Genomic DNA, 12621 nt, shown 5'->3' with positions numbered 1-12621 from the left:
AATATTATTTCTAAGAGAAATTTTTGTTTGTTCTGTAAAAGTTTGTTAGTATCAAGGTAAAATATTGTTATTTTGATGAGAATGATTGTTAGTGTTAAGCAAAACTATATAATTCTCACAAAAATTTTTTTATTACAATCAAAAAATATAACTTATAATAAAATAATTTGTTTCTTTTGTAGAAAACATGCTAGTCCGAACAGAAAAAGTGCTATTACTGACGAAAAATGTTATTTCTATGAGACATTTGTGTGTGTTGAGTAAAAGTATGTTAGTATTAAGGTAAAATATCATTACTTTGATGAGATTGTTTGTTAGTGTTAAGCAAAACTTGCTACTTCTGACAGAAAAGTTGTTATCACAATAAAAATATTGTACGTCTAAGAAAAAATTAGCTATCTTTGGTAGAAAACTTTCTAGTTCGAACAGAAAAAGTGTTATCACTGAAGAAAAATATTATTTCTAAGAGAAATTTTTGTGTGTTCAGTAAAAGTATGTTAGTATTAAGGTAAAACATCATTACATTGATGAAAATGTCTGTTAGTGTTAAGTAAAACTCGATACTTCTGATAGAAAATTCGCTATCACTATCAAAAAATGTTACTTCTATGAAAATATTTGGTATATTTGGTAGAAAATTTGCTAGTTCTAACAGAAAAAGTGTTATCACTGACGAAAAATATTATTTCTAAGAGAAATTTTTGTTTGCTCAGTAAAAGTATGTTAGTATTAAGGTAAAATATAATTACTTTGATGAGAAGGTTTGTTTGTGTTAAGCAAAACTTGCTACTTCTGAAAGAAAAGTTGTTATCACAATCAAAAAATGTTACTTCTAAGAAAAAATTTGGTATCTTTGCTAGAAAACTTGATAGTTCGAACAGAAAAAGTGTTATCATTGACGAAAAATATTATTTCTAAGAGAAATTTGTGTTTGTTCAGTAAAAGTATGTTAGTATTAAAGTAAAATATCGTTACTTTGATGAGAATGTTTGTTAGTGTTAAGCAAAACTTGCTACTTCTGACAGAAAAGTTGTTATCAAAATCAAAAAATGTTACTTATATGAAAAAATTTGGTATCTTTGCTAGAAAACTTGCTAGTTAAAACAGAAAAAGTGTTATCATTGATGAAAAATATTATTTCTAAGAGAAATTTTTGTTTGTTCAGTAAAAGTATGTTAGTATTAGGGTAAAATGTTGTTACTTTGATGAGAAGGTTTGTTAGTGTTAAGCAAAACTTGCTACTTCTGACAGAAAAGTTGTTATCACAATCAAAAAATGTTACTTCAAAGAAAAAATTTGGTATCTTTGCTAGAAAACTTGCTAGTTCGAACAGAAAAAGTGTTATCATTGACGAAAAATATTTTTTCTTAGAAAAATTTGTGTGTGTTCAGTAAAAGTATGTTAGTATTAAAGTAAAATATCGTTACTTTGATGAGAATGTTTGTTAGTGTAATGCAAAACTTGCTACTTCTGACAGAAAAGTTGTTATCACAATCAAAAATGTTACTTCTATGAAAAAATTTGGTATCTTTGCTAGAAAACTTGCTAGTTCGAACAGAAAAAGTGTTATCATTGATGAAAAATATTATTTTTAAGAGAAATTTTTGTTTGTTCAGTAAAAGTATGTTAGTATTGGGGTAAAATGTTGTTACGTTGATGAGAAGGTTTGTTAGTGTTAAGCAAAACTTGCTACTTCTGACAGAAAAGTTGTTATCATAATAAAAAAATGGTACTTCTAAGAAAAAATTTGGTATCTTTGCTAGAAAACTTGCTAGTTCTAACACAAAAAGTGTTATCACTGACGAAAAATATTATTTCTAAGAGAAATTTGTGTGTGTTCAGTAAAAGTATGTTAGTATTAAGGGTAAAATATCATTACTTTGATGAGAATGTTTGTTAGTGTTAAGCAAAACTTGCTACTTCTGACAGAAAAGTTGTTTTCATAATAAAAAAATGTTACTTCTATGAAAATATTTGGTATCTTTGGTAGAAAACTTGCTAGTTCGAACAGAAAAAATGTTATCACTGACGAAAAATATTATTTCTAAGAGAAATTTCTGTGTGTTCAGTAAAAGTATGTTAGTATTAAGGTAAAATATCATTACATTGATGAGAATGTTTGTTAGTCTTAAGCAAAACTTGCTACTTCTGACAGAAAAGTTGTTATCACAATCAAAAAATGTTACTTCTATGAAAATATTTGGTATCTTTGGTAGAAAACTTGCTAATTCGAACAGAAAAGTATTATCAGTGATGAAAAATATTATTTCTAAGAGAAATTTTTGTTTGTTCAGTAAAAGTATGTTAGTATTAAGGTAAAATATCATTAATTTGATGAGAAGGTTTGTTAGTGTTAAGCAAAACTTGTTACTTCTGACAGGAAAGTTGTTATCACAATCAAAAATGTTACTTCTAAGAAAAAATTTGGTATCTTTGGTAGAAAACTTGCTAGTTCGAACAGAAAAAGTGTTATCATTGACGAAAAATATTATTTCTAAGAGAAATTTGTGTGTGTTCAGTAAAAGTATGTTAGTATTAAAGTAAAATATCATTACTTTGATGAGTGGGTTTGTTACTGTTAAGCAAAACTTGCTACTTCTGACAGAAAAGTTGTTATCACAATCAAAAAATGTTACTTCTATGAAAATATTTGGTATCTTTGGTAGAAAACTTGCTAGTTCGAACAGAAAAGTGTTATCAGTGATGAAAAATATTATTTCTAGGAGAAATTTTTGTTTGTTGGTCTTTTGGGTGTGTCGGGGGGCCTTTAGGGGCCTTTGGGTTCGGTGTCCTTTGGTGGGCTTTGTGGGGAATGGGGGGCCTGGGGCCTTTGGGGACCGGGGGGTTCCTTCGGGTTGGGGATTACTTTTTCTATCTTCCACCGAAAAGTTAGAATTGGACATTAAATTTCTTTACGTCTTTGTGAAATAAAGAACTGAAGTGGAAGATTTTTGTTTTCTCTGGAGAAATTAGAATTGAAGTGTGTTCTTTGCTAAAGTTCAGAAGAGAACTTGGACTTTTCTTCACTTCGTTGGGAAAATTTGGGACAGTATTTTAAATTTTTCATCCCTTTGAGAAAAATCTGAATTAAAGTGGAAAATTTTTATATTATTTGGAAAAATAGAATTGAATAAAAACTAATTTATTTTTCATTGAGAAAATTCAGAAGAGAACTTGAACTTTTCTTCACTTCATTGAGAAAATTTGAAATTTAAATAGAACTGCTTATCTTTCGAGAAAATATTCACAGCTATGATATAGCCTTTTCTATCTACTATGGAAAAATTTAGAATTTGTAAAATTGGTTTCAGAAGCATATTTAGAAAAGAACTTATTCTGAAATGCCTTTGAAAAGTATTGCTTGGTGTTGGAGCATTCAAAAAGCTGGAAAGTATAGTTGTGGGTGAAAAAGATAAGTACTTCAAGTTGGAAAATGGGTTTAGGTGGGACATTAAGAAAGTAACTTGCTCTGAAATGGTCTTTGAAAAGTATTTCTTGGTGTTGAGGTATACAAAAAGCTGTAATGTATAGTTGTGTGTGAAAAATATAATTAAGTCAAGTTGGAAAATGGGGTTAGGAGAGACATTAAAAAGTAATTTGCTATGAAATGACAGTTGAAAAGTATCTCTTGATTATAATGTATCCGAAAAGCTGTCAAGTATAGTTGTGAATGAAAATGATAATTACTTCATACTGGAAAATGGTTTTAGGATGGACATTCAGAAAGTAACTTGCTCTGACATGGTCTTTGAAAAGTATTTATTGGTGTTGAGGTATCCAAAAAGCTGTAAAGTATAGTTGTGGGTGAAGAAGATAAGTTCTTCAAGTTGGAAAATGGGTTTAGGAGGGACATTAAGAAAGTAACTTGCTCTGAAATGATCTTTGAAAAGTATTTCTTGGTGTTGGAACAATCAAAAAGCTGTAAAGTATAGTTGTGGGTGAAAAAGATAAGTACTTCAAGTTGCAAAATGGGTTTAGGAGGGACATTAAGAAAGTAACTTGCTCTGAAATGGTCTTTGAAAGGTATTTCTTGGTGTTGAGGTATCCAAAAAGCTGTAAAGTATAGTTGTGGATGAAAAAGATAAGTACTTCAAGTTGGAAAATGGGTTTAAGAGGGACATTCAGAAAGTAACTTGCTGTGAAATGCCTTTTGAAAAGTATTTGTTGGTGTTGAAGTATCCAAAAAGCTGTCAAGTATAGTTGTGGGTGAAAAAGATAAGTACTTCAAGTTCAAAAATAGGTTTAGGAGGGACATTAAGAAAGTAGCTTGCTCTGAAATGGTCTTTGAAAATTATTTCTTGGTGTTGAGGTATCCAAAAAGCTGTAAAGTATAGTTGTGAGTGAAAAAGATAAGTACTTCAAGTTGGAAAATGGGATTAGGAGTTACATTAAGAAATTAACTTGCTCTTAAATGGTCTTTGAAAGGTATTTCTTGGTGTTGATGTAACCAAGAAGCTGTAAAGTATAGTTGTGGGTGAAAAAGATAAGTACTTCAAGTTGGAAAATGGGTTTAGGAGGGACATTAAGAATGTAACTTACTCTGAAATGGTCTTTGAAAAGTATTTCTTGGTGTTGAGGTAACCAAAAAGCTGTAAAATACAGTTGTGGGTGAAAAAGATAAGTACTTCAAGTTGCAAAATGGATTTAGGATGAACATTAAGAAAGTTACTTGCTCTGAAATGGTCTTTGAAAATTATTTCTTGGTTTAGAGGTAACCAAAAAGCTGTTTATTATAGTTGTGGGTTAAAAACCTAAGTACTTCAAGTTGCAAAATGGGTTTAAAAAGAGAATTAAGAAAGTAACTTTCTCTGAAATTGTCTTTGAAAGGTATTTCTTGGTGTTGGGACAATCAAAGTGCTGTAAAGTATAGTTTTGGGGGAAAAAGATAATTATTTCAGGTTGGAAAATGGGTTTAGGATTGACATTAAGAAATTAACTTGCTCTGCAATGGTCTTTGAAAAGTATATCTTGGTGTTGAGGTATCCAAAAAGCTGTAAAGTATAGTTGTGGGTGAAAAAGATAAGTAATTAAAGTTGGAAAATGGTTTTAGTAGGAACATTAAGAAAGTAACTTGCTCTGAAATGATCTTTGAAAAGTATTTCTTGGTGATGAGGTATCCAAAAAGCTGTAAAGTATAGTTGTGGGTGAAAAAGATAAGTACTTCAAGTTGCAAAATGGGTTTAGGAGGAACATTAAGAAAGTAACTTGCTCTGAAATAGTCTTTGAAAAGTATTTCTTGGTGTTGAAGTATCCAAAAAGCTGTAAAGTATAGTTGTGGATGAAAAAGATAAGTACTTCAAGTAGGAAAATGGGTTTAAGAGGGACATTAAGAAAGTATCTTGCTCTGAAATAGTCTTTGAAGAGTATTTCTTGGTGTTGAGGTATCCAAAAGGCTGTAAAGTATAGTTGTGGGTGAAAAAGATAAGTACTTAAAGTTGCAAAATGGGTTTAGGAGGGACATTAAGAAAGTAACTTGCTCTGAAATGGTCTTTGAAAAGTATTTCTTGGTGTTGAGGTATCCAAAAACCTGTAAAGTATAGTTGTGAGTGAAAAAGATAAGTACTTCAAGTTCGAAAATGGGTTTAGGAGGGACATTAAGAAAGTAACTTGCTTGTCTTAGTCGATTACGTCATTCTATGCCCATAAATGAATTCCCGTCATGACCTTCTGATAGGGTTCTACCGATTATGTAATCAATTTCTCAGAAATCCATTTTTCCTAGTTGATTACGTCATTCTATGCCCATAAATGGATTCCCGTACTGACCTTTTGATGGGGTTCTACCGAGTATGTAATCAATTTCTCAAAAATCCATTTGGCTTAGTTAATTACGTCATGCTATGCCCATAAATGGATTCCCGTCATGACCTTCTGATAGGGTTTTACCGATTATGTAATCAATTTCTCAGAAATCCTTTTGTCTTAGTTGATTACGTCATTCTATGCCCATAAATGTATTCCCGTCACGAGCTCCTTATAGGGTTCTACCGATTATGTAATGAATTTCTCGGGAATTCTCTCCCTTCGATTACGCAATCAATATATCTCTTCCCCACCTTCCCCTTAGAAACATCAAATTAATTCCCCTTTCGTAAATCAATAATTCCCCTTAGAAACAACAAATTAATTCCCATTTCGTGACATATCAATCAATCTTGACATCACCTGTCAGACATTATTAAACTTCGCCTGGAAACAATTTGATTAATGATTGACAGTACCTGTCAGACATTATTAAACTTTGCCCGGAAACAATTTGATTAATGACTGACAGCACAGGTGTTCCAAATTCCCAATCGATTTAATTAACCACGTGTTATCCCTAATGACTCTATGCACATGGCCAAAACAACAACAACAACAACATCGACCTTGGAAATTTAGGTCATTGACCCCGTTAACCACGTGTTCTCCCTAATGACTCTATGCACATATTTGGTGTTAAAAAAAGTTGTAGGTGGCAGCATGGGTGAGGGGTCGGATCAATAGGGACCATTCTACTGATAGCTAACGTCATTAATGAACATAATCCATGAATAAAACGTCTCTACGTCCCAAACCTCGCTAGAGCAGTGGCAATAAGCACATGTCAGAACCTACTTCACAGCCATGAAAAACGCACTTTGCTCGCTTTTATCTGATGACTGTATGCATACGAAATTTCAGCCACATTCGATTTGTAGATTTTTTTTTCTTTTTTTGGGGGGGGGGGGGAGGGGAGACCATTGTCCACCATATAATTCTAGCCCTGCTAAATTTTCATTCTTATCAATAGAAAGAGAAAAAATGCCGCACAGCGTAGTCGCTCTCACCAGCCAGCCCTCCTGAGAGAGAAAAGTGCAGAATTCAAAACGAAACTTACCACCAACTGCACGAGGAGGCCTTTTTCGTTTTTGTTCTCTCGAGAAGGCAGAGCCAGTAGTTAAAGCCTCTAGTAAAGAATCCATGACTCCAGTTTGGTCATCTTCCGCGTGTATATCTATTAAGGCTTTCTTTTTGGCTTGCCTTTCAGCTTTCTCTCTTTCTGCTTTTTCTTTTGCTTCCCGAGCCCGGTGTATTTTTTCTTCAGTTTCTCTTATTTTTACGTTATCCTTATAACATTGCTGAAAAAAATATTTATAAATTATAAGTAAAAGGTGAATATCTTCATTCTGGTGAATAGCACAGGACACCCCCCCCCCTCAGAAAAAACTGACATTTGCAAAGCTGATGTTTTAGTGAATTGAAAAGCTAGAGAAAATGTTATTGATAACTAAGTGCAACCGAGTATACTAGATTTTAAAAGATCAGGATATATATATATATATATATATATATATATATATATATATATATATATATATATATATATATATATATATATATATATATATATATATATATATATATATATATATATATATATATATATGTATATACATATATATATATATATATATATATATATATATATATATATATAAAACTCAACATCAAGTCACTGCCTATTGCGCTACCACATCATTCTCTATAAGACATTCTATTAGATCTCTAAGAGCAGACTTCAAAATGTCTGGGAGCAACCAAACGTCCCCTCGAAAATACATATTCCTTAAACTCTCCAACCTTTGGCATCTACTCAAAAATGGTCCCCAACCTCCCTGCAAAGAGGGAAAGGCAAACCTACTTCCCGAGCCACGCCCATCATAAAGCTCCCAGTAGCTCTTACGTAGGGATGACCAATTTGCCTGCGCCTGCAGCCAACACTTAAGGACTCTCCACGGTAGGTTCAGTTTCAAGTCTCTCCACGCAATTCTTCAATGTGGCTATAATAACGTATGCTACTAGATTTCTGAAGACTAGTCAGCCAAACGCGAATTTCTTGGTCCCGAAGGCAGGAAAAAAAAAATAACCAAGGATATCTTCAGGTTTACGCAGAGGACCCTGACCCTCATTCAATGCCCACGAGAGACCAGCATGATGGAGCAGGGCTATGATCTGTTCTGACCAACTACTGGGAGCAGGGCTATGATCTGTTCTGACCAACTACTGGGAGCAGGGCTATGATCTGTTCTGACCAACTACTGGGAGCAGGGCTATGATCTGTTCTGACCAACTACTGGGAGCAGGGCTATGATCTGTTCTGACCAACTACTGGGAGCAGGGCTATGATCTGTTCTGACCAACTACTGGGAGCAGGGCTATGATCTGTTCTGACCAACTACTGGGAGCAGGGCTATGATCTGTTCTGACCAACTACTGGGAGCAGGGCTATGATCTGTTCTGACCAACTACTGGGAGCAGGGCTATGATCTGTTCTGACCAACTACTGGGAGCAGGGCTATGATCTGTTCTGACCAACTACTGGGAGCAGGGCTATGATCTGTTCTGACCAACTACTGGGAGCAGGGCTATGATCTGTTCTGACCAACTACTGGGAGCAGGGCTATGATCTGTTCTGACCAACTACTGGGAGCAGGGCTATGATCTGTACTACTCCAACTTGGTGCTCCTGTTGCTCCAGCTCTTGATTGTCCTCCTTGCTCCTGTTGTGATCAAGCTGCATAGAATGATCTCCCGAGAGAAATTATCTCTTGGAACCCATCTCTTGATTCCTTTAAAACGAGTACAACAGACACGGTTCTAGGCGAATACCCCCCCCCCCCCGAAAATACCCTCATGGAAAATACCCCCGTGGAAAATGCCCCCTGGAAAATACCCCCCCCCCCAAAAAAAAAAAAACCCCCGTAGAAAAAAAGGCTTTCCAAATTTAAGAATTTTATTCGAGTTTTATTTTTTGATTTCCGTAGGGGGACGGAATTTCGGTACTTGTGTATTGTGCGCCATTCACTTAGGTTTACGCTGTGTAAAATTCGAGAATACACCAGTTTTTTTTTGTTAATTTCTTCGTTATTTTAGAAATAAATTTGCGCTATATATTTGCATATTAGGGGGGGGGGGGGTAAGCATAAAGGGTCTGCATGCAAAATGTGTTTGGTACAATTATTCTGCATATTAGATAGATAGACAAATAAGTGTATTTTAAATCCAAATATACGGCCATGAATACAGTAAAACAACGTAAATGAACATAGTGAACGGGGGGGGGGGGTTAAACCCCCGAAAAATGCCCTCCCCCACGAAAAATACGCGCTCCCCTCCTTTGAAAAGTAACCCCCGCGGAAAATACCCCCTCCTTGGAAAATACCCTCGTGGAAAATATGGTTTCTAAATTTGAAACTTTTATTTGAGTTTTTCTTTATACTTTTGTTGAAAAGTACTAAGAAACAGGAAAAAGAGGAATTTACACACCAGAAGTGTCTTAGAAACTTAGAAAAAAAAACACAAATCCATTTGTGTTGATGAAACTTCCAAATGAACATCTGCAATTTTTGGCAACTGCTAACGCCAAATTAAAAAAAAATTGAAGAAGAAAAAATACTTAGGCAAACAATCATCAATATTAAGCTCAAACACATGACACCAAAAAGTTTAAGAAGGTTTGGCTATCCTTTGAAAGGATACGTGGCTTTGGGAACCAACACATTCTAAATTGTTTAAGTTTTTACGGACAAAAGCGTTGTCAAATTCTACGAGTTTGTTTGTCTTATCTTCCAAGTGTAAAACTACCACAAATCACCATTAACAAATGAATAAAAAACAAAACTAAATGAAATCACAATAGACAGCTTAGTCAAACTCAAAACGAGCAAAAAGTAAAAGGAGTATGGATAACGACATTCATGTATTCTTCAAATAATAAAATAATTCGCACTTTACTTTAAAAAAAAAAAAAAAAAAAAAAAAAAAACGTGTATTGCCAGTTTGATATACATATTGTGATATCTATTCCTTATCGTATTAATACTTCTTTATTTGTTGAAGTCAAAAAAGTGAAAACATTTAAAATGTATTTTGTTTTCAGTAAAGTGCAAATTACTTTCTGGTCTGGAGGAGGTGTGGGGGTTGTCAGCCTTACTCATGTTAATTGTTGCTATTTTGAGCTTGAATAGGTTATTTATTACAAACTCGTAGGGATAAGAAAAACAAACTCGTAGAATTTGACATCGCTTTTGTCCGTAAAAATTTAAGTAATTTATATTGTTTGGGTTCCCAAGGCCGACTGTCTTTTCAAAGAGTAGCCAAACCTTCTTAGGCTAAACTTCTTGATATCATGGGGTTTACCTTCATTCTAATAATTGCTCGATTACATATTTTTTCTTCTTCATTTTTTTTTTTAATTTGGCACCCGCTCCTCCCCAAAATTGCAGAAGTTCATATGGAAGCTTTTTCAACACAAATGGATTTGTGTTTTTTTTCTAAGTTTCTAAGACACTTCTGGTGTGTAAATTCCTCTTTTTCCCGTTTCTTAGCACTTTTCAACAAAAGTATGAAAAAAACTCAAATAAAAGTTTCAAATTTAGAAACCTTATTTTCAACATAGGGGGAGGGTATTTTCCACGAGGGTATTTTTCGCGGGGGTTACTTTCCGAAGGAGGGGGAGGGGGGTATTTTTCGTGGGGGAGGGAATTTTTCGGGGGGTTGAAAACCGCCCATTCACTCTATTCATTTATGTTATTTTACAGTGTTCATGGCCCTATATTTTGCTTTAAAATATACTTATTTGTCTATCTATCTAATACGCAGAATAATTGTACCAAACACATTTTGCATGCAGACCCGTTATGCTTACCTCCCCCCCCCCTAATATGCAAATCTATACCGCAAATTTATTTCTAAAGTAACGAAGAAACTAACAAAAAAACCGGTGTGTTCATGAATTTTAAAAAGCGTAAAAGTGAGTGAGTGGCGCATAATACACAAGTACCAAAATTCCTTCCCCCTACGGAAATTATAATAATAATGAAAAAAAAACTCAAATAAAATTCTCAAATTTGGAAAGCCTTGTTTTCCACGTTTTTTTTTTTGGGGGGGGGGTATTTTCCGGGGGGTGGTATTTCCCGCGAGGGGGTATTTTCCGGGGGGAGGGGTAAACGCCGGCCACCAACAGACACAACTCTAGGGTAAATGGTTGCTTAGTGACATATCAGAACCTCAATTTTTAGCAGCCTGGTGCCATACATTTTTCCATAAGAAAAATATTGAAATAAATATTGGAATGTTAATGTGAAAAAGTTCATTTTTACATCGAGAAATATTTTTGGAAACAGTGATGAAACGACAAAAATAACAGATGCATAAAAAAAAGTTTCGCCACGAAAACAGTGATTCTATAATTCCGTTTCCTTGAATCACGCAGAGATAATGCAGCAAGTTCTCTCAAGAAATTTGGGTAATCTTTATAAGCTAATGTTTTTTCGCATGACACCGAATTTTGAGAAGACTTATTCAGCCTTGTTTCTCACTTATTCAGCCTTACATTTAATATTCCTTATATCTTTCATTTCCGACATTTCTACCTATAGTTAAACCTATTAGTTATACAAAATAATACTATTCCGTGAAGTATAATAAACTCTCAAGTTAGTCGGAGGAAAACTTCGATAAGCGGATTAAAACTTTTACCTACAACTTTTAATGTGTAGTGAAGGCCCACTTTGTTTGAAAAATATACTTCACTCTTTGTTAGTATATCATGACAACCTAACAAGATCTTCTAATTAACCTAACAAGTTTTGAAAGGCTGTCGGGAATTGGTTTCTCAGGTTCTTCCACTTGAAGTCTTATTTCATGTTCAAAGTTGTGTTTATGAATCAATACTTCCACCTTTTCAAATCAAAAAGCTGTAATTCCCAAAAACCAAAAAAAAAAAAAAATACAATTTTATTTAAAGGTGACGTTTTTAATATCTACTTGAAAAAATTCTGATTTTATTTTGCTTCGAAAAATAGTTTTTCAAATATGATTCTAAGCTAAAACACCCTTAAATTACAAAGGACAGTGAAAATTAAATCTGATATTAGAAACTTGGACAGCTTATACCTTATAACTTAGCTTACAGCTTATACAGCTGTACAGCTTATATATATATATATATATATATATATATATATATATATATATATATATATATATATCTATATATATATATCTTTAAAAAATTACAGCTTATAAGCTTACAGCTTATAGCTTATATATATATAAAAAAACTAAGAAAAATAGAAAAAATTCAATTTACGAAATTTCATTTTTCGAGGTTTACGAAAATTCATTTTTTTGAGGTTTACGAAAATTCATTTTTATCCATACGTAGTTGTGCAGTTTTTGGCAGTAACAGGCACCAAATTAAAAAAAGGGCGGAAAATTAAAAGAAGGCGAAAAATCAGGAAAAATAACTTAAAACATATAGAACCAAACAGCTTAAGAAGATGCAGCTTTCCTCTGAAATTGTAGTTGTCTTTGGGAACCGAAATATTCTTAATGTTCGAATCTTTACGGACGAAAGATTTGTCAAATTTAACTAATTAGTTTTGCATATTTATTTTCTTGGTTCAACGTGGCAACACTGATAAAATGTGATACTGCCCGAAAAAATTCATAATTTTGAAACAGGGAAAAGAAATATCTTATAGAATCGTAGTTTTCAGGAATGAGATACACCACAGATGGGTCCAGGAGGCAGTAAATATTGCTATTTTAATGACCGTAGTACTTCAAAAAAATATTACTGTTAGCCATACA

The 12621-nt window shown here is 33.4% G+C and overlaps 1 protein-coding gene across 1 annotated transcript in view; it reads right to left on the bottom strand.

The window, feature by feature from the left end:
* LOC148945419 (protein diaphanous-like) overlaps window positions 1-12621 on the bottom strand; it is a 298677-nt gene that overhangs the window by 54622 nt on the left and 231434 nt on the right. The window contains exon 16 of the mRNA XM_089099035.1: window positions 6863-7103. Coding sequence (XP_088955161.1) covers window positions 6863-7103 — 241 coding nt within the window. The remainder of the gene's footprint in view (window positions 1-6862; window positions 7104-12621) is intronic.

The sequence above is a fragment of the Artemia sp. Qi Xiang Cuo genome, chromosome 13, assembly GCF_049724085.1.
Source record: "Artemia sp. Qi Xiang Cuo chromosome 13, ASM4972408v1, whole genome shotgun sequence".
NCBI classification, from domain to species: Eukaryota; Metazoa; Arthropoda; class Branchiopoda; order Anostraca; family Artemiidae; genus Artemia; species Artemia sp. Qi Xiang Cuo.
Note: the sequence above shows the minus strand (reverse complement) of the source record. Positions and strands in the feature narration are given on the sequence as shown.